Below are 21388 nucleotides of genomic sequence, written 5' to 3'. Positions count from 1 at the left end.
ATGGCATCTTACATATTTTCAAAATTACCATCCCCTAATAAACCCGTCACACCTAATAAACCTAGAATAGAAATCGAAAAAGAAGATGATGTTAAAACCCCCCCAATAATAGTAGATGTTTACGATAGTGATAATGATGATGATGTTTTTGAGGAGGTTGGTGATGATGTTGAGGAGGTTGGTGATGATGTTGTTGAGGAAGTTGGTGATGAATTTGTTGATGATTTTTGTGATAATCCGAAAAATGATTTGAATGAAGTTTGTCCTTGTGTTGGTCGATTGTTTGATAGTTTAGATGAAGCGGAGATGTTCTATAGAGATTATGGTAGACGTGTTGGTTTTGAAGTGATAATTAGAACCACACATAGGCGTGTGAAAACTAGAGACATTTGTTCGCGTTTATATATATATCGAAAGGGTGGTTGATTAGTACCCAAGTCCTTGGGTGAAGATATGGATGTTCAAAAAAAGAGGAGAAATAGGGATTCTATTGGTAGAACGGATTGTACGGCGCAGATGTACGTTGTTAATAGGGAAAATTTTGAAGAAATGGGAAGTGACATTAGTCGATTTGAAACACAATCACAAGATGATTTCAAAAGATGAAGTGCATTTTATGCAAAGGCCAAGGAATATAACTCCCGTTATTCGGCAATTAATTGTGACATTGAATAGATCGAGTATTGGGCTTTCAAAAACATTAAATGTGTTAAGGGAGTTAACGGGTGGGTTGGAGAATATTAGATTTGGTAGTCAAGATGTTCGGAATGTATTGCGTAATATTCGACATTATGTGTTCGATTCGACTGATGCTTCAGAGGGTTTGGCATTACTTCGAGAATTGAAAGGTAATAGTCAATGTGAATTTTTCTATAAAGTTGACGTGGATGAGGAAAATCGTGTGCGGGTCATGTTGTGGGTTGATCCGAGATCACTCAATGCCTACCAAAATTTCGGAGATGTTGTTGTTTTTTACTCCACCTATCGTACTAATAGGTATTGCATGCCGTTTGTGCCATTTACGGGGGTAAATCACCATTATTAGTCGATTTTGTTTGGATTTGCCCTGATAAGGGATGAGACTAAAAAATCTTACTTATGGGTGTTTAAGAATTGGTTGGAGGCTATCGGGAACAAAGCTCCACAAACGATCATCACCGATCAAGACATTGCTATTGGAAACGCAATTGCCGAAGTTTTGCCGAACACAAATCATTTATTTTGTACGTGGCATATAAGTACAAAATTTGGTGGAAAAGTTATCGCATTTATATGCAAATCATGATCACTTCAAAGAAGATTTTAACTCTTGCATCTATAAGTCACTAACGGTTGCACAATTCGAAGATAGGTGGGAGGCATTAGTTGAAAAATATGATTTGATGAACCATTCTTGGTTACAAAATATGTACTCCATTCGACACAAGTGGGTCCATGTTTACACTAAACTTCACTTCACAACCGGGATGACCACTACCTCTAGAAGTGAGTCAATGAATTCTTTCTTCGATGAATTTGTCAATGCTAGTACCGGTTTGAAAGAGTTCATAGAGAATTCACAAAAAGCATTGGAGAAACAATATTTACGTGAAAGAGAGGCTGATTATGAAACAAAGAATAAGGAAAGATCCAAAATAAAATCATCATCATTGGAGAATCATGCGGAATTTACTTACACGAAAGAAATGTTCAGACATTTTCAACACGAACTCAAAGAAAGTGGAGCTTATGTTGTGATTGAGAAAGAGAGCAATGCAATTTACAAGCATTACGAAGCATATAAAACAACGATCCAAGAGGAGTATAGAAAATATTATGTTTTGATCGTCACCGAGAATGCATGGTGGGATATTTGATGCATGTTGGGATGTTTGATGCAAGTTTTGGTGTGTTGATGTTGGTAGAGAGGTTATAGAGTCCCAACGATACGTAAAAGAGCGTAAGCACAGAGAAAATGCTCTGTTTTTTGCATTTTGCTCTGCGCTTACGCTATATTATATAGAGTAAGACCAGAGAAAATGCTCTATTTTTGCGCTTACGCCATATTATATAGCGTAAGACCAGAGAGAATGCTCTGTTTTTGCGTTTTGCTCTAGTCTTACGCCCTATTATATAGCGTAAGCACATGCAAAATGTAGAAACAGAGCATTCTGTTTCCTGCAATCAACAATCTAAAATCTAACAGTACAAAATCCTGCATTCTGTTTCCAACACTACAAAATCAAAAATCCAACAATCCCATGCAAAATCCAACAATCCAACTACAATCAATATGAAACCAAAATGCAACTGAAATCAAATGCAACTTGAAAACAAATCCAACTGAATTTAAATTAAAATTCACTAGAATCCAACAAAATACAATTCGGCTAATCTACAATCATACTAATCTACAGTCCGGCTAATCTAGCTTGATTCGCTGTTTCTCTTGGATGTCGGGCTAATTTCTTATGAAGTTCCCATCCGATTCGATGACAGAATATGGTTAAAACGTCGTCATCCCAATCCCTACCAAGCCAATTATCCGTAGAACATGTTAAAATACAATCTATGTATTTCATAACAAAAACACCACAATCATGGCCATTTCCTTGCTTGGGCCAGATCTTCACTGGTTCAACTTCTAGAAATATAATTGATTCCTCTGGATAATTTTCCTGATCTAGTCGGTGGAAAATGATAGGCATCAATTTCTCCTATAAATCACATGCATGAAAAAAAAATTACTTAAAAAGAAAAAATAGAGATTCCATGAAAAGATAGTAAGGAGAATTAGAGATTTACCACAACATAGTACTCCTTAGCATATACTTCTCTCAGAGACATAAGTGGGGCATCATCTCGGAGAGAATCGAACAATGTCACTCGGTAATCTTTTACTGACCACAAAAAAAGTAGCCAGTGTCCCTCCGTGGAAACCGGCATGAGAATGTAAGTGTAATTAGTAATATTTCGTGCTCCTTTATCGAGTGTGCCATATGCTTTACAATCACCATCAAATTTATCCCATTCTGATGCTTTTCCCCTTAAAGGATTCTTCTTTTTGGAATGATATGTGGCCATCACTTGGAAAAACCATGGATTCATAAAATAATATGAGGCCGCCGTATCGGAATCACTATAGAGCATCAATTCCCTCGTTTCGAGCAATTTACAATACTCGTCCATAATAGAGTACTCAACAAGATGACCCGGTTCCAAGGATCTCACCGAAGCTTCGCTACAGAATTGAGGCAAATCAGCCTTGTCAATCGGCCCTCCACTCCACCAATGTGTTTTTAACCAGTCCACCTTTGTTTGGTTGAGGGGCTTGAGAGGATGTCCCTTCACATATTGGGTTGGCATAGATAACATATCCTAAAATTTAAAACAATCCAAAATGAGACAATTGCGATAATTTAAAACACGGATCATTACCTCCGGGGGTAGATCCAAAAATGGAACATTAGGATCATCACGAGCAATGGGTTGATCCACTTGAACAGTAGGATCAACAAATAACATCGGCCTATAGCATTCTTCACCAAATGGTTGCTCAAACTGGAATTGAGAAACTCCGACATCATACTGAGGGGCACTAGGCCCGATATCAAATTGTTCAGTATCGAACGGACCACTAGCAGCATAATCGAATTGAGTTTGTTGTTGTTGATAATCTTTGTAGTCTCTAAAGTAATTACTCTAAAACGGTTCACTACTAGCTTCCGCAGTCCTTCTTGCCTTTCTTTTAGGCAAAACATTTTTGAAGTCGGGCCTTTCATATGTCGGTCCGAACGTCTCAAGCATGAGCTCATCATACCCTCTCACAAATATTGGTAATAAAGAATCATGAAATATCAGGGGCATGTCATGCATACAAAGTTCGCTCATACCTCGAGCAGTTGTGATGATCTATATAAAAAAACAGTAGACAATAATTATCCAACATATTCACAATGCAACAAACTCAAAATGCAACAAACTAAAAATGACGATCAAAAGGTGATATTGTTATTAAAAACATACCAAATCCAGGGCCTTAGAGACATCGCACTTGTCTTGTGGTTGTTGGAACATTACCGGGTCTTTTATAGCCCTTGAAGGTGGCACAATCTTCAGTTTTGTGATGTTGTAGTACCAATCCATATATGTTTCAAGGGTAATCAGATTCTCCGGTGGCTGTATTATACCAACTCCATCCTCGACAAAGGCATTCCATATTTGCACATAATTGTTGTAGTATCGAAGATCCACTTTCATTAATGTGTTTTCATTTTGAAACCTTATTTTATCCATGTCTTCAAGGGAGCTTGCAGTAACCACAATGGCATGCCGAACTGCCTTGTAACCCTCTCGGCAGTTGATACTCTATGTCCTCGAAAAAAATGAGCGGAAAATGAGCAATACTGGCAAGTCGAGCTTGGTAAAAATGCTCGTCATACCTCCGATTGAAACGTGTATAGGGAGTCCAATGAACCCATCTCGTATCAAAATTATCAAACATTGCTCTATATGCATCAATATGGTGATGAATATTGAAATATTTCGACTTTCCAGCAGCAACCGGAGCAATCGCCCATGCAAAGGCCCTAGGCCACATGTGACTAGTATTTTCAGCTATCTTTGATTGTCCCGGGCGTAATCTCTCACGAGCCCATAGCATCAAAATCATAGTGCAACCGGTTATTTGCTTGCAGTTTTTATCGCTTGCCTCACAAAGATTTCTATATAAATAACCAAGCACCGCGGCCCTGTTAGGGTTATACTAAAATATTCGTTTGAAGTATGTAACAATTATTTGAGAATCTTGAATACATGTTTTCACATTGTCTGTATATTATATATTGTTGACAATCTGGTATCAAATGGGATAACAGAAGATTAGATTGTCAAACTCCTTATATAATATAATAAAGGTTCACAGTCTAAATGGTGTTAGACAAACCATTGGAACGACTGAAGTATTATTTGGAAATAGTTTATCTTGACTATTGAATAACACTTATATACTTTGTGTATATTGAACGGGATCAAAATAGTAGAATAATTGTTTCTTTATTCTGACAATAAAGAACTAAGATTCTATAATGTTATTAATGCTTAAGTTCTTAATCCGGATATAGTGATTGACACTTGTATTTAATGCACATTCCTTGACTCATAAGTTAAATAATTTATTTTAAATTACGAATTTATGTATTGGGCAATAACATATATACAGAGTGGGATATTGACTATAAAAGGAAACCATGTCCGAAAAATATATTCGGGTGATGATGTCCTCTTGAAAGCTCATAAAGATAATTATGCTTTAGTCCTGCAGGCAGATTTGTTCTTGCATAATTATAAGGTTGAGTGGATGATCAAGGATAAAAGATATTGATTAAATTAATTGTCAGAAATTAATTTAAGTAATGGACATGCGATATCTTAAACATGGGGAATTTATAAGCAATTAATATGGGAGCCGAATTAAATAATTAATTTACGGAATTAAGAAAGGTAGTGCAAATATTAATTCTTTAGTGGATTGAATTAATATTTAATGACATTGGGCTTGGCCCGGAATGTCATTGGAAGGCCTGACCTAATAATGGTCCATGATCCCTACTGTAGCCTATATATATTCTCGTTCTCCTAAAGCTGAAAGACACACCAAAACGAATTCATCCTAGAGTTTGAGGGAGGCAGACGTTTTTTTCAAGGAGACAGCTAGGGTTTTGGGTTTTCGGAGCTTTAAGGAGAGGCACAGCTTGGGAGATCGAAGGCCACACTTCGTTAAAGGTGAATCAGGGAATACAGTAGAAGACGTGAATTTGAATCGCTTGCGCCGTAGCGATTAAGGTTAATATTCTTTTCGAACTTTTAATTAGTATCATAAAACGCAGGCCAAGGTCCGATTGTTCCTACAGGCCCCCTAAGCATATCCATAAAATTTTTTGGTATCAAGTAGAAACGCGATCAGTCGGGGGTGAGCTACATTGTTGGACTTTGTAGGAAACAATATCGCCCCACACAAATAGAAAACATACCCTGGGTGTATATCTCCTGAACGTCCCGATCCGCATCCGAAGGACATACACGATACATTTCTCTCAGAAAACTTAATTTAACACCACCACGATCCCAAGCCGTTTTCCTTTATTAAACTGAAAGATTTGGATCGCGCCATGCATGTAGCCATGTAAGTGATGCCACCACATCAAAGTTAAGTCTGACCGCCTCCCCAACAACTGGTAGACCCATCAACATATACACATCTTCTAGGGTCACTGTCATCTCCCCGAATGTGAAGTGAAATATATTAGTTTCGGGCCTCCAACGCTCCACCAATGCAGTGATCAAGCAGACATCATTTTGCATAACCGTCCGTGGGTTTGCAAACATCCCGAACCCCCATTGTTGCAATAGATGCACTTGATAATCATTCAGTACCCACTGATTGAGTTGAGACGTATTTTGACGGATTTGCAATTTATCTCTTTGAATGTCATGCCAAATTGATGTGCTTATATGCTTTGCTGGATTGCGAAGTACCGAATCATCAACCGGTCCACAAAAATCATTCGCCATTTCTACAATTATATTATCAACCAACAAACAACATCAAGGTCAAAATCAAACCAACAATTCCCACCAACAACAATCTTAACAACCAACAAATCAATAATCTTAACACATTCAACATCAACTATCAAAATTCAATCTTCGCCAACAATCTAAACTATCCACTTCAAAAATCTAACTATAATTTAATATCAAACTAAAAAGATAGACAAATTCAAATAAAAAGCTAAATTTTACCAAAATCTACACTATCAAACCCCAATTTATAATTAAACTAAAAATTCGAACTAAACAAATCAATAAAATCCATAAAAAATTAAAACTTTACCAACAATCTAACTAAAAATTCGAAATCAAACCAAAAAGAATCAACAAATCCAAAGAAAAATTAAACTTTACCAAAATATAAACTATAAAACCCTAACTCCAAATTAAACAAAAATTCAAACTAAAAAATTCAATAAAATCCAAACAATTTTAAACTATACCAACAATCTAACTATCGAACTCAAAATCAAATTACAAATTCAAAGTAAAAATAAAGAGATCCACAAATCCCCAGCTCAAAAATGAACTAAAAATTGAACTAAATATGCTAAATTTACCAAAATCTACGCACATATATACATCTATGAATCTATACACACATTCATAAAGAAGAATCAAAATCTACATACAAAAAACCATATACACACACGTATATACGCACACACAGATAATACACACACATATACAAGAGCATATGCACCAGAAATCGCTTGATTCGGGTTGAAATCAGTTGAAATCGCTTGACTCGGGTTGAAATCGCTTGATTCGGGTTGAAATTGCTACTGTGGATAGGTTTTTTTGTGTGGTTAGTTTGTTTATCCACAATACGCTATACAAAATAACGAAGCCGGTTCCGCAAAAAAAAAAAACCGCTCTGCTATATTGTATAGCGTAAGAACAGACTTACGCTAGATCATGTGGCGTATACGCTTAATCATAGAGCGTAAGAGTCTGTCAATGGATCGGGTTTGGATCGGATCGACCTCAATCCATATCCATATCCATTTATTTTATCGGATTCGGATTCGGATCGGATCGGGACCGGATTTTTTTAAGCCGATCCATATCCATATCCGTTCGGATCACGGATCTCGGATCGGATATCCAATCCATTTACTTACTAATATATATTTTTTAAATGGCTTTAACATTATCTAAAATACAAATAAAACAAGTAAATAACAATGTTAAAATTTAAATTGCAAAGTCAAACATTACATCCCAAGTCTCAAAACAAATTACAAACTAAATTGTTCATAAATAAAATTTAAAAGGATCAGCAAGCTTCCACTCCAGGACTCTGTCACCAAATATACCAGATGCAGAGCACAATGTTTAGCACAAAGAGAAACCACACCGGTACCATTTCCTTGTTACACCTGTTAATTCAAATAAAAATGAATTTATTATTTACATCATGATACAAGCAGTAGGTAAAATATTTATGAGAAATAAATAAATATATTATTATATAATATATATATATATATATATTAACCGGATCGGGTTACAAACGGATCGGATCACCCTAAATCCATATCCGGTCCATTTATAATCGGATTTTTTTAATCGGATCGAATTTCGGATCGGATTTTTTTTTATCGAATCCATATCCGCTAAAATGACCTCGGATCGGATCGGGTCGGATCGGATTTTCGCTCCATTGACAGGCCTACGTAAGACCTTTTAATCTTGATCGTCCGCTGATAAATCAACGGTTGTAATTAACTTGGATATATTTAAATAATTATCCAACTGTGGTTGTGGAACAGCCCCTATATAATATACATATAATTATATGTAAATATAAATATAAATATATATAAAGATATATATATATATATATATATATATATATATATATATATAACTCTCTCTAAATAGAGATATATTTATGCACATAATATAATATTATTAATATATATACACTTAAATATATAAATATTTATGTAAAATATAAATACATATACTATATACATATATATTTATTTAAATATATATACATATAAATATACATATACATATGTTTAAAAACATATATACATATATATTATATATATCATATTTAATTAAATATACATATATACATATATAATTATATTTGTACATATACAAATATATAAGTGTACACATATAAAATTGGTCACTTCTAAATATGGCTTTCCGTGGAAGCTTATGACAGTTGAGCAGTAATCTTTGGCATAGCTTGCAGAGGCTATACATTTGGCTTGGCTTGGCTTTGGAACAAATGACTTGTTATGAATGGATCAATTTTTCGATCGATAAATACTTTGCAAACTCCGTACGTGCTGACGCTTAGTGCACTGGTCTGGTTCACAAGCGACTAACACTGAAGTCACACATTGTACTATCTTTGTCAACAAACATTGATCAGTCGATTCTAGGTTAGTTTATGCTTGAGTTTGTTGATTATAAATAACCAACCAAGATATATAGAAATATCTTGCTTCAGGGGTTGCACTGAAATCTTCCGAGTACTTAGAAAACATCTTACTTGCTTCCACAATCTTAAATACTCCAATCTTTATTCTTCACTGAGGCATGAACATATTAATGAACTTCTTCCAGTGAAATTATTCCTTCAAGACTGTAGATGGCTTCTTCAATCTTTGTCTTCGTATCTTCCGATTCCGGTGCAGACGTAGTGTTATTTACTTGTCCTGTTCTATTGTTCAGTTATCATCCCTATGTAATAGATAGGGTTGTCTTTACATTTAAACTTACAATCTCCCCCTATTTGTTTGTTAATCATAACAAGCAAATCCTCTGGAAGATAACTCAACTAACACTAGTAAAGTCCTGGACTAGTAAATAATGCTACAAAGTTTCTGGATCATATAATAAATGTCCAGATTTGATGAATAAAAATAACAGATGTGCATATCACCTTTATTTCTATGGTTCTTGCTTACTTGTCAGATAATCCTCATAGTCTGTCTTGAAGAGAATTCAAAACATTCCATTATGCAAAGAACAATCAGGAGCTTCATTGAATTCTTCAGTGGTAATGAATAAGTTCATGTCTACCACTTACTGAAGAATAAATGTATCACCGTGATTCCTCACAAGTAAAGAACAAGTCTTTGCTTATGCTTCTCCCTATGACAAAGATAGTGGTGAACCAATACCACTACTTCCTAGGAATCATACCACGTACCACCTGAATAAGAATGCAATACAGTGGTGAGGTGTACATGAGTTATTTACTTCTCTTCCCATTACCTAAATCAGGTTCCCCTTAGTGATAAGTAGCTATCTTCCTTAGATGAAAGATCAATCCTCCTCCTTAGTTGAAAGATGAATCTCCCCTCAGTAGTACACTGCTAAAGAGTAGTTTACTCCCCCTTAGTTGTAGAAAATAGAAGAAAGCTAACTTACTTTTTCTTCCCCATTCCATATATTCTCCCCTTAAATATATTCTTCCCCTTAGTTGTGGAATCCTCCGAGGATATGTGGTATCAAATATGGTCAAGGAACGTGTACAATGCTTCCTGTACCAAAAGATAATCTCCCCATAGAGAACTAAACAACGCTAAAGCTGGGGTCGAAAAAAGAGTTCAGAAGAAGGGTTTACTTTGATTGGGTTCCCTATGCTGAAAGAATAGGTTCCAAACGGAAAAGTAATGAATAAAAACTGACATTCCAGTAACAACATCCACTTTGTCTTTAGGTATAAATTTGGTAATTAGTAGGTGTCTCACTAAAATGTTCTGCAGGTGTATCACTCAACACTCAATTTTCTCTCGGTTTTTGGGTAAGGGTGTCACTCACGAGTTCTGTAAGTGTATCCCTCCACACAAATACTGAGCTTCCAAAATGTTGAGTACCTGCAAGAAAATCACCTTAGCCGCCCTTGTAGGGGGTCACCCGTGGTGCAATAGGAGTTCGTAATTCCCAGTCCCTGCAGACTCATTAGATAAATCCAAATCATGGTCCACAAGTTGCCAACCACTAAGTGGCTTATCCAATTAAGGATCCAGAGTTGTTTGGTCTGGGAGGTTAGACAAAGGCTTAGTTATGGGTAAGGCCTAAGTCCTCCTCAATGTCTGTGAAGACACTTGATTCAAGAGAATCATCAACCATAAGTTCACACCGTGAAATGAAATGAACCGTAGTTGCTTCCGTCAATTCTTCAACAACTTGTTTTCTTTCAATACCAATTATTAATATATGTGTGACGACCCGGATTTTTCAAAATTTATTTTGTTAGTTTATTTGTGATTCTTCAGAAAATGTGGAATAAAATTTAATATTTTATTCTAGTTTCATAATTCTCAAAGTATATGTTTAAATTATTTTTCCGGTTCATTAGGGTATTGGAATTTTGTTGTCTATTTGAATTGAATACCATGTCAAATACGTGAATTACTTGTTCTATGGTTAAGTTTATCATCTGAATGTAACTTATGCTTGTGTGTATATTTGTTACTAACTGTTGTATTGTTTATAACTGTTTTATGATTTTCTTAAAAACGGATTTTAGGAAAATGAATTCCTGGAAATATGAAAGTGATTTCAAAATTTCTTTTAATTATTTAATGATGATAGTAAATATTTTTAGGAGTTTTTAAAATATTAAAAATCTTATTTCTATAAGGACATGATTTTTAATTAGTTTCTAAACGCAGCTAACTTCTAAAATTTGTATAAATTTTGACAAAGCTCTATAAATCCCGAAACTTTTATTTTATTAGTTTTATAATATGCGGAGATTTATAAAATTAGTTTGGTAATTTTTCGAGAAAGTTTTATGGCGAGTTATCCTGTAAATCAACTAAATAGCGGGTGTGTGGGTGGTTATTCAGCTTTAAAACCAAACGTGGCAGTCTTTGGCCAAAGCACGTGACATTGTTTTTCTTCACCGCCATTCCTTTTCTTCCTTTTATTTACATCAGTCTCTCAATCTCTCTGGCTCACCTCCCTCTCTCACCTTTTCTCTTTTTCTTCTACAAGCCACTATCCATTAGTTGTTTTTTTTCTTAATCTTTCTCCGTCGTTCTCTGATGACCGCCGTCGCGGGTTCCGACCAGGCGCCGCCGGACCGCCACCGCGTGTTTCTTCCTCTACCATAGCCCTGCATCAGTTATAGATCAGTAGGTATAAAGCATAGTTTCTCTTTGTTAAAATAGATATAGACGTATATACATATATGTGCTTGTATGTACATAAACTGATTATATGCTTGTAATTGGAGGTTGGTTGAATTTTTGAGATTGAGATTGGTGTTAGTAATTGTATGATTGAATTGTGCTTAATTGATATTTGAATTAGTTGTTGTAGGTTGATTATAATTAGTACGCCAACTAGTAGTATAATTGGGTGACTTGGGTACTTGAATTATGGGAATGTATAACTGAGTATTCAAGCTTTCAAGTTCGAGATTTTGTGTAAATGTTTTCAGAATGGTGTTTCAAGAGCTTAAGTATTGGGCTACACATAATCTGTCGAATTCTAGGTTGCTGCTGATCTGTTTTGCAGTACAATTCTGGGCTAATAGATTTGAATTATATGCTTAATCTTTGTGTGGTTATGTGCTCCTCAGAGTCTAGTTTATGTGCGTGAAAGAATCGAATCGATTCGATGAGCGAGCTAGGAGATATGACCGTTTTAATATGGTATGCGCAGAAAATTGTGGGCAGATTTATGTGTCATGTTTCAGGCCCTTTTATGCTACCTTATAATTAAATTTGCTGCTGAAAATTTTGCTGGAGTTAGATGTTGGGGCCTGGAATGTGTCATTAAAATTTTATACAAATATACCAATTTTTCTATTTATTAAAATTCTTAGCGTGGGGCTGGTTCTGCAGGACAGATTCAGGTCCTGACTTGCAAGCCCTGTTTTACTCCCTTAAACATTGAATTTGCTTCTGAAATTTTTGTAGTAGATTGGAATAATGTTTAGGAATGTCTCATAAAAATTTCATATTAAAATGATAAATTTTCAATTTATTAAAAATCATAGAGTGAAGGCTGTTTGAAATATTTGCTCTAGTTTTCTTTCTTTGTTAGTGCATAGTATGAGGTTATACTTGGTTGATTGCATATGATTGATTATTAAATTTATTGGCTCAGTTGACCTTGCATATTTATATTAAACGTATTTTGTGTATAGTGAATTAGCAATTGTGCTAAAAGATTTTCTTATGTGTTACTAAGTCAAGACATCCTTTTATATTAATAATTCGCGTGTTAGCAATAGTATTGGTTGGTTGTTGGTATTGTAAACAGGTGGGTAGTCCGATAAATAGAGGAGATGCTGCCGAAATTTTGTTAAAAATTAGCGGTGTTTATTGATTAATAAATATTTGATAGTTAATAGCATTATATTATATGTGCACTGGAATATGTATTGATTGTTTATTGACTATGTGGTTATGTGCCGACTGATCCAATGTGTATATATTGTTATGTGGATATCTGTATATATTCATGTTTACTATATACGGATATGCGAAGGGTAGATGTTCGCGGTTCCTATACTATTTGGAATTAGCTAGTTCTTTTAATCCGACGACTGAGATATTATCCTACTATCGTGTAGAATAGATCAAGACGTGTATATCGAGAATGTTCAGAATTAATCCGATGGTGTTGCAAGTTGAAGCAAGAATAATCTGAGATGACAGACGTAGAAAGAGTATTGTCAGAAGCTGCTTAGAAAGATATGATTGTGCGGTATAGTGCTATTAGAATCGTGACTAGACGTCGGAGTTAAGGCAAGTATTTCTACCCTTAGTTAAGAGTAAGCGATTTTTATCTTCTTCTTGACCCTGACCTCTCTTTCATGACATGATTCATTTTTATCGTGACATCATTCTTGTGAATCATGTTTAGTAATTGAATACCTGCAGTTGAATTGATAATACCTTTGACTCACTATTTAAACTTTGATTTTGATAAAAGATTTTCAAACTACTAAAAGTAGTAACTATTTTGATTTGCTACAAAATAAATTTGTTTAACAAGAAAAGCCACTTGAATTCTTGAATTTACCAAATCATGTTAAAGCTGTAGCTTTTAAATTTAATATATTGGGTAGTTTTGCGTAAGAGGCTCAGACATCGGCCCAGCGTGAAAGGTGGCTCCTTTAGCCCGGATTACCGGAATTCGTAATATTTGTCAACCTTGCTGAATAAGCTTGGTTTATGGACTATAGCATGACTGATCATCTGTTATAGCCAGGTGTCTTATTTAAACCCAATTAAATATTGATTAGTTTCAAAGGAGATTATCTTATGTTCAAAAGATAATGGAAGTTATTTTTATTTCTACAGCTTTAAATTCATATATTGATGCAGAACTGTTTTATCATTGTTTACCATTTTACTCTTTTATACTGAACTGTTGGTTTACAACATCATGTTTAATCCAGAGTTTACTTTCACTTCAACATTCTGATTCACTTAAATATATATATCTTGTTGCTTCCACCTATCATATTCTTGCTGAGCATTATTGCTCATTCTTGCTATTCCTTCTAACCTTTTTCAGCTAGGGATAAAGATGATTCACTAAAGACTGCGCGTAAAGAGTAATGATAGGCAATGATTGCAAGTGGTTGAGTTCAGGAAAATTGTTAGGTAGGGTATCCGGGACGATGTGATTAAGACTAGATGCAGTTGGAGTTCTGCAATTCAATTCAGTTGGAAATGAGATTTGTTTATTTGGTTATCAGCTACTCTTCTTATCGATGTTTAGCTGATAATGCAGTTTAATTTGTAATGAAATTTGATAGTTTTAGTTTCTGATTTCAATGCTGTAACCTGTATGCGATCCTGTTTTCAGGGGGTGAATTTGATTTTAATTTAAATCATTTTTTTAAAAATATCCAGGTTTTGAAATATTTGTATTTACTTTCTTTCAAAGATACAGGTTTTAAATTGTTTTTCTTTCAGTGACTCAAAAATACAGGTTTTAAATTATTTTTATTTACACGTGGCACCAGATCCAGACCCCCGGATTTGAGGGATGTCACAGTTGGTATCAGAGCTACAGGTTATAAGTTATTGAAATCAGAATGTAGATGGTAATAATAGGTTTGATAAAAAAAAGATTACATGGTGAAACCTCACATAGAGGTATCGTAAGACTATTTGGGGATAGTCTTTCTGAGCAGACTAAAATGGGACGAGATGATTAAGTGTAAGTGTTAGACATCACAATTCCTAACTCTAGTTCTTCCGGTCCCTGATATATTGACCAATTTAGAGTTAAATTATTCTAAGAGGATCGAAGTTTGACCTATCAGCAGAACCTTCAAGCTAGAACCAGTTGAGGTCGGGCCGGTAGAGATTCTCACATAGTCTAATATATCATTTATAGTATATGCCAAGTGTTGAGTATTATTTGGAGAGTCATCTTCTGATAGTTGTCATAGATATCTAGAATTGGTGAAAGAATAGAGATGTTAACAAGTCCGAGATTAAAGCTTTGTATATAGTTAAGTAGTGAGCGTTAGAGCTACGTAGAATTCGTGTTAGATTCCTCGATCTAGTACTCATAAGCGAGTTAAGACGTCAACGCTCTATGGTGATGATTGTATAAAGTTGGATAAGACTTCTGACTGACAACGCTATCAATGATGGGATCGTTAGAGGCTATTGCTAGTCTACGATAATATATGCAAGTGATCACAAGAACGTCAAGAAGAATCACTAGAATGAAAACAAGTTATCAAAAGAATCTATCAAAAAGACATTTTTGAGAATCCTGACAATACCTTCCACATTGTTGATTATATTGATTTCTTTCCCCATCAATGATTTGTTCTGACATCACTTTCATAAAGATATTCTATAAAAAATATATTTTTACTTTTCATCATTTCAAACCCTTTCATATTCTCTACTCTAACTGATGTGAACAACCCTACTTATAGGGGACACAAGGACTATCTGTCTGTGTGATAGAAGTTGGATGGGACGCCATCACTTGTGTGTGTTGTATATACAAGAAGGTTAACTACCTTTAGTAGTGTCTTAATCTAGACACGCAACACTGAGTTCTTTAGATCATATTGATCTCTCAGTTATCTCTCATTTCAAATGAGATTTATTTAACACTCTCATAATCATATGACCACAATCACGTGACATTTGCTTCGAAATATGAAATATGTCATACTTTTAAATCTTCAAGGTTCTTGTTATCTCTAATAGTTTGGAGGTATGCCAACCAAGTTGCCAACATGAATTAAGACTTTGTTGGAGGAAGCACCAGGGATGAAAACGGATGACAATGCGGGTCGATCAACAAAAATTTTATATAAGAAAGAAAGAGTATTACGGATTACAGTGATCGTACGCTCTAGTTTGCTTTTCGGTGATTCCGAGGACGGAATCCTTTTAAGGGGGGTAGATTGTGACGACCCGGATTTTTCAAAATTTATTTTGTTAGTTTATTTGTGATTCTTCAGAAAATGTGGAATAAAATTTAATATTTTATTCTAGTTTCATAATTCTCAAAGTATATGTTTAAATTATTTTTCCGGTTCATTAGGGTATTGGAATTTTGTTGTCTATTTGAATTGAATACCATGTCAAATACGTGAATTACTTGTTCTATGGTTAAGTTTATCATCTGAATGTAACTTATGCTTGTGTGTATATTTGTTACTAACTGTTGTATTGTTTATAACTGTTTTATGATTTTCTTAAAAACGGATTTTAGGAAAATGAATTCCTGGAAATATGAAAGTGATTTCAAAATTTCTTTTAATTATTTAATGATGATAGTAAATATTTTTAGGAGTTTTTAAAATATTAAAAATCTTATTTCTATAAGGACATGATTTTTAATTAGTTTCTAAACGCAGCTAACTTCTAAAATTTGTATAAATTTTGACAAAGCTCTATAAATCCCGAAACTTTTATTTTATTAGTTTTATAATATGCGGAGATTTATAAAATTAGTTTGGTAATTTTTCGAGAAAGTTTTATGGCGAGTTATCCTGTAAATCAACTAAATAGCGGGTGTGTGGGTGGTTATTCAGCTTTAAAACCAAACGTGGCAGTCTTTGGCCAAAGCACGTGACATTGTTTTTCTTCACCGCCATTCCTTTTCTTCCTTTTATTTACATCAGTCTCTCAATCTCTCTGGCTCACCTCCCTCTCTCACCTTTTCTCTTTTTCTTCTACAAGCCACTATCCATTAGTTGTTTTTTTTCTTAATCTTTCTCCGTCGTTCTCTGATGACCGCCGTCGCGGGTTCCGACCAGGCGCCGCCGGACCGCCACCGCGTGTTTCTTCCTCTACCATAGCCCTGCATCAGTTATAGATCAGTAGGTATAAAGCATAGTTTCTCTTTGTTAAAATAGATATAGACGTATATACATATATGTGCTTGTATGTACATAAACTGATTATATGCTTGTAATTGGAGGTTGGTTGAATTTTTGAGATTGAGATTGGTGTTAGTAATTGTATGATTGAATTGTGCTTAATTGATATTTGAATTAGTTGTTGTAGGTTGATTATAATTAGTACGCCAACTAGTAGTATAATTGGGTGACTTGGGTACTTGAATTATGGGAATGTATAACTGAGTATTCAAGCTTTCAAGTTCGAGATTTTGTGTAAATGTTTTCAGAATGGTGTTTCAAGAGCTTAAGTATTGGGCTACACATAATCTGTCGAATTCTAGGTTGCTGCTGATCTGTTTTGCAGTACAATTCTGGGCTAATAGATTTGAATTATATGCTTAATCTTTGTGTGGTTATGTGCTCCTCAGAGTCTAGTTTATGTGCGTGAAAGAATCGAATCGATTCGATGAGCGAGCTAGGAGATATGACCGTTTTAATATGGTATGCGCAGAAAATTGTGGGCAGATTTATGTGTCATGTTTCAGGCCCTTTTATGCTACCTTATAATTAAATTTGCTGCTGAAAATTTTGCTGGAGTTAGATGTTGGGGCCTGGAATGTGTCATTAAAATTTTATACAAATATACCAATTTTTCTATTTATTAAAATTCTTAGCGTGGGGCTGGTTCTGCAGGACAGATTCAGGTCCTGACTTGCAAGCCCTGTTTTACTCCCTTAAACATTGAATTTGCTTCTGAAATTTTTGTAGTAGATTGGAATAATGTTTAGGAATGTCTCATAAAAATTTCATATTAAAATGATAAATTTTCAATTTATTAAAAATCATAGAGTGAAGGCTGTTTGAAATATTTGCTCTAGTTTTCTTTCTTTGTTAATGCATAGTATGAGGTTATACTTGGTTGATTGCATATGATTGATTATTAAATTTATTGGCTCAGTTGACCTTGCATATTTATATTAAACGTATTTTGTGTATAGTGAATTAGCAATTGTGCTAAAAGATTTTCTTATGTGTTACTAAGTCAAGACATCCTTTTATATTAATAATTCGCGTGTTAGCAATAGTATTGGTTGGTTGTTGGTATTGTAAACAGGTGGGTAGTCCGATAAATAGAGGAGATGCTGCCGAAATTTTGTTAAAAATTAGCGGTGTTTATTGATTAATAAATATTTGATAGTTAATAGCATTATATTATATGTGCACTGGAATATGTATTGATTGTTTATTGACTATGTGGTTATGTGCCGACTGATCCAATGTGTATATATTGTTATGTGGATATCTGTATATATTCATGTTTACTATATACGGATATGCGAAGGGTAGATGTTCGCGGTTCCTATACTATTTGGAATTAGCTAGTTCTTTTAATCCGACGACTGAGATATTATCCTACTATCGTGTAGAATAGATCAAGACGTGTATATCGAGAATGTTCAGAATTAATCCGATGGTGTTGCAAGTTGAAGCAAGAATAATCTGAGATGACAGACGTAGAAAGAGTATTGTCAGAAGCTGCTTAGAAAGATATGATTGTGCGGTATAGTGCTATTAGAATCGTGACTAGACGTCGGAGTTAAGGCAAGTATTTCTACCCTTAGTTAAGAGTAAGCGATTTTTATCTTCTTCTTGACCCTGACCTCTCTTTCATGACATGATTCATTTTTATCGTGACATCATTCTTGTGAATCATGTTTAGTAATTGAATACCTGCAGTTGAATTGATAATACCTTTGACTCACTATTTAAACTTTGATTTTGATAAAAGATTTTCAAACTACTAAAAGTAGTAACTATTTTGATTTGCTACAAAATAAATTTGTTTAACAAGAAAAGCCACTTGAATTCTTGAATTTACCAAATCATGTTAAAGCTGTAGCTTTTAAATTTAATATATTGGGTAGTTTTGCGTAAGAGGCTCAGACATCGGCCCAGCGTGAAAGGTGGCTCCTTTAGCCCGGATTACCGGAATTCGTAATATTTGTCAACCTTGCTGAATAAGCTTGGTTTATGGACTATAGCATGACTGATCATCTGTTATAGCCAGGTGTCTTATTTAAACCCAATTAAATATTGATTAGTTTCAAAGGAGATTATCTTATGTTCAAAAGATAATGGAAGTTATTTTTATTTCTACAGCTTTAAATTCATATATTGATGCAGAACTGTTTTATCATTGTTTACCATTTTACTCTTTTATACTGAACTGTTGGTTTACAACATCATGTTTAATCCAGAGTTTACTTTCACTTCAACATTCTGATTCACTTAAATATATATATCTTGTTGCTTCCACCTATCATATTCTTGCTGAGCATTATTGCTCATTCTTGCTATTCCTTCTAACCTTTTTCAGCTAGGGATAAAGATGATTCACTAAAGACTGCGCGTAAAGAGTAATGATAGGCAATGATTGCAAGTGGTTGAGTTCAGGAAAATTGTTAGGTAGGGTATCCGGGACGATGTGATTAAGACTAGATGCAGTTGGAGTTCTGCAATTCAATTCAGTTGGAAATGAGATTTGTTTATTTGGTTATCAGCTACTCTTCTTATCGATGTTTAGCTGATAATGCAGTTTAATTTGTAATGAAATTTGATAGTTTTAGTTTCTGATTTCAATGCTGTAACCTGTATGCGATCCTGTTTTCAGGGGGTGAATTTGATTTTAATTTAAATCATTTTTTTAAAAATATCCAGGTTTTGAAATATTTGTATTTACTTTCTTTCAAAGATACAGGTTTTAAATTGTTTTTCTTTCAGTGACTCAAAAATACAGGTTTTAAATTATTTTTATTTACACGTGGCACCAGATCCAGACCCCCGGATTTGAGGGATGTCACAATATGTACCTCACAAGTGTTTCACTTTTCTCAAAATCCTATGTGTTTGCACTCACTCATGCTCACATATTTCTCATGCTGATATCTCACTAGTTCTTCTCATAACTCACCAAGTGTTTAACTCTCAGTGTTTGGCTCATAGTGTTTCTCTCAGCACTCAAAGTATGGTCTTCTGTACCTGTATGAGAAAATCACCATAGCCCATTCAAGAGAGGTCACTGGCGGTGCAATGGGGTTTCGTAAATCCCCGATCCTCAACCGACTCATCAATAAATTGACTCATAGTTAGAGAGTTGCCGATCTCCTATAAATAGGAAATCCATTCTGATTGGATCCAGATCTGTTCTTATCTGGGGAGGGAGACGAGAATCCTGAATATTTGGCGATTGAGATCCTTGTTTCCTCCTTACACCTGTAAAGGCATCAACCATCTTATCTACCGGGAACAAAACCTTTAACCTTACTCTGCACTCTCTTGTATTATGTCCATAAGATTTTTGTTTAGGCTCTTCATCAGAGTGATTACTGATGATGTGCTTGACTCAATACAAGATGCTCTGGCTGACGAGCGAATTTCAATGAACTCATCCTGTTGAGAGAATGATTCCAGAGACTGTTTTATTGCCTTTTCAGCTCTATATTCTTTTGAGAGAATGCAGATGAACAACAGTTGCCTCAATTTTGAAAACACATTTTCTCCTTGAGAGGTAGAGCTGTGGGTACACTGTCCCTCACATCTTTATTTGCTGTAACGAGTACAGTTTCTCCCTCATTGACTTTTTGTCTAATAAGTTCCTTATCACTCTAGGGGGAAAGTTGAGATGTGTTCTGAATTTTGTTTTATATTCTGGGATAAAGATTGTTTGTTTTCAACCTTATGACTATCTAGGAAAGCCAAGAGGCTGATTAAGCTCCGAAGAACAGAATGAGATATAAATGCACTTTAGAAAATCTATAATTTTAAATGGAAGCATTGCATTTTATCTTTTGAGGAAAAATGAATCAGTTGTGATTGTAAAAATGATTTGCATAAAGAATGACAATCACAACAGATGAAAGAATCAAAATTTTCCTTTAAAAAACTGGTTTGAGTATGAGAGTCTAAATCTATGCAAAAAAAAAAAAATTAAATGAACTTGTCTTTGAAAAAGACACAGATTCCTGTTTTTTACTACAATTTTAGAAGGGAAAAAGAAAATTTATGTGCTACAGTGTATAAAGCGCTCGCCACAATAATTAGTTAAAAAAGCATCATACTAGCACATCGTCAAAAACAGACGCTACAAGTGACAAAGATCACCAAGTACACAAATACAAGATAATCAAATGTCTCGTCCTATGACGCTTCATGTATTGATGTAAAATATTCTAAGAAATATTTATGAAATAGAGTAGTGGATACCAATTATTGAAATCAATTGATAACAAAATTTCTTTGAAGAAACTCACCACTCCAGAACATAAATATGAGACAGAATAACGATTACGTTGTCTCCCTTGTACTCAAAATATTAAACGCCTAAAATATATTAGCACCAGTGGTTTTAAGAAATATGCAACAATATTTCACCAGTGTCAATACATCACAATCAATTCACAAATAAAACATCAA

General features: G+C 34.5%; 1 protein-coding gene and 2 long non-coding RNA genes across 3 annotated transcripts; all 3 read left to right on the top strand.

Annotated features, from left to right (window-relative positions):
- On the top strand, positions 1–1856 carry LOC108204062 (protein FAR1-RELATED SEQUENCE 5-like). The gene is made up of 4 exons (XM_017373350.2): positions 1–391; positions 534–1027; positions 1112–1223; positions 1348–1856. The coding sequence occupies exons 1-4, from the start codon at positions 1–3 to the stop codon at positions 1854–1856; spliced, it is 1506 nt and encodes a 501-aa protein (XP_017228839.1).
- A 9422-nt stretch (positions 1857–11278) lies between these two features.
- Positions 11279–14440, top strand: LOC135149299 (uncharacterized). The gene is made up of 3 exons (XR_010287687.1): positions 11279–11712; positions 13157–13331; positions 14107–14440. It is a non-coding gene; the product is annotated as an uncharacterized LOC135149299 (long non-coding RNA).
- A 2024-nt stretch (positions 14441–16464) lies between these two features.
- LOC108211587 (uncharacterized) lies at positions 16465–19626 on the top strand. Its single transcript, XR_010287686.1, has 3 exons — positions 16465–16898; positions 18343–18517; positions 19293–19626. It is a non-coding gene; the product is annotated as an uncharacterized LOC108211587 (long non-coding RNA).
- The last annotated feature ends 1762 nt before the right edge of the window (positions 19627–21388 follow it).

This window comes from Daucus carota, chromosome 9 (assembly GCF_001625215.2).
Source record: "Daucus carota subsp. sativus chromosome 9, DH1 v3.0, whole genome shotgun sequence".
Classification (NCBI taxonomy): Eukaryota; Viridiplantae; Streptophyta; class Magnoliopsida; order Apiales; family Apiaceae; genus Daucus; species Daucus carota.
Note: the sequence above shows the minus strand (reverse complement) of the source record. Positions and strands in the feature narration are given on the sequence as shown.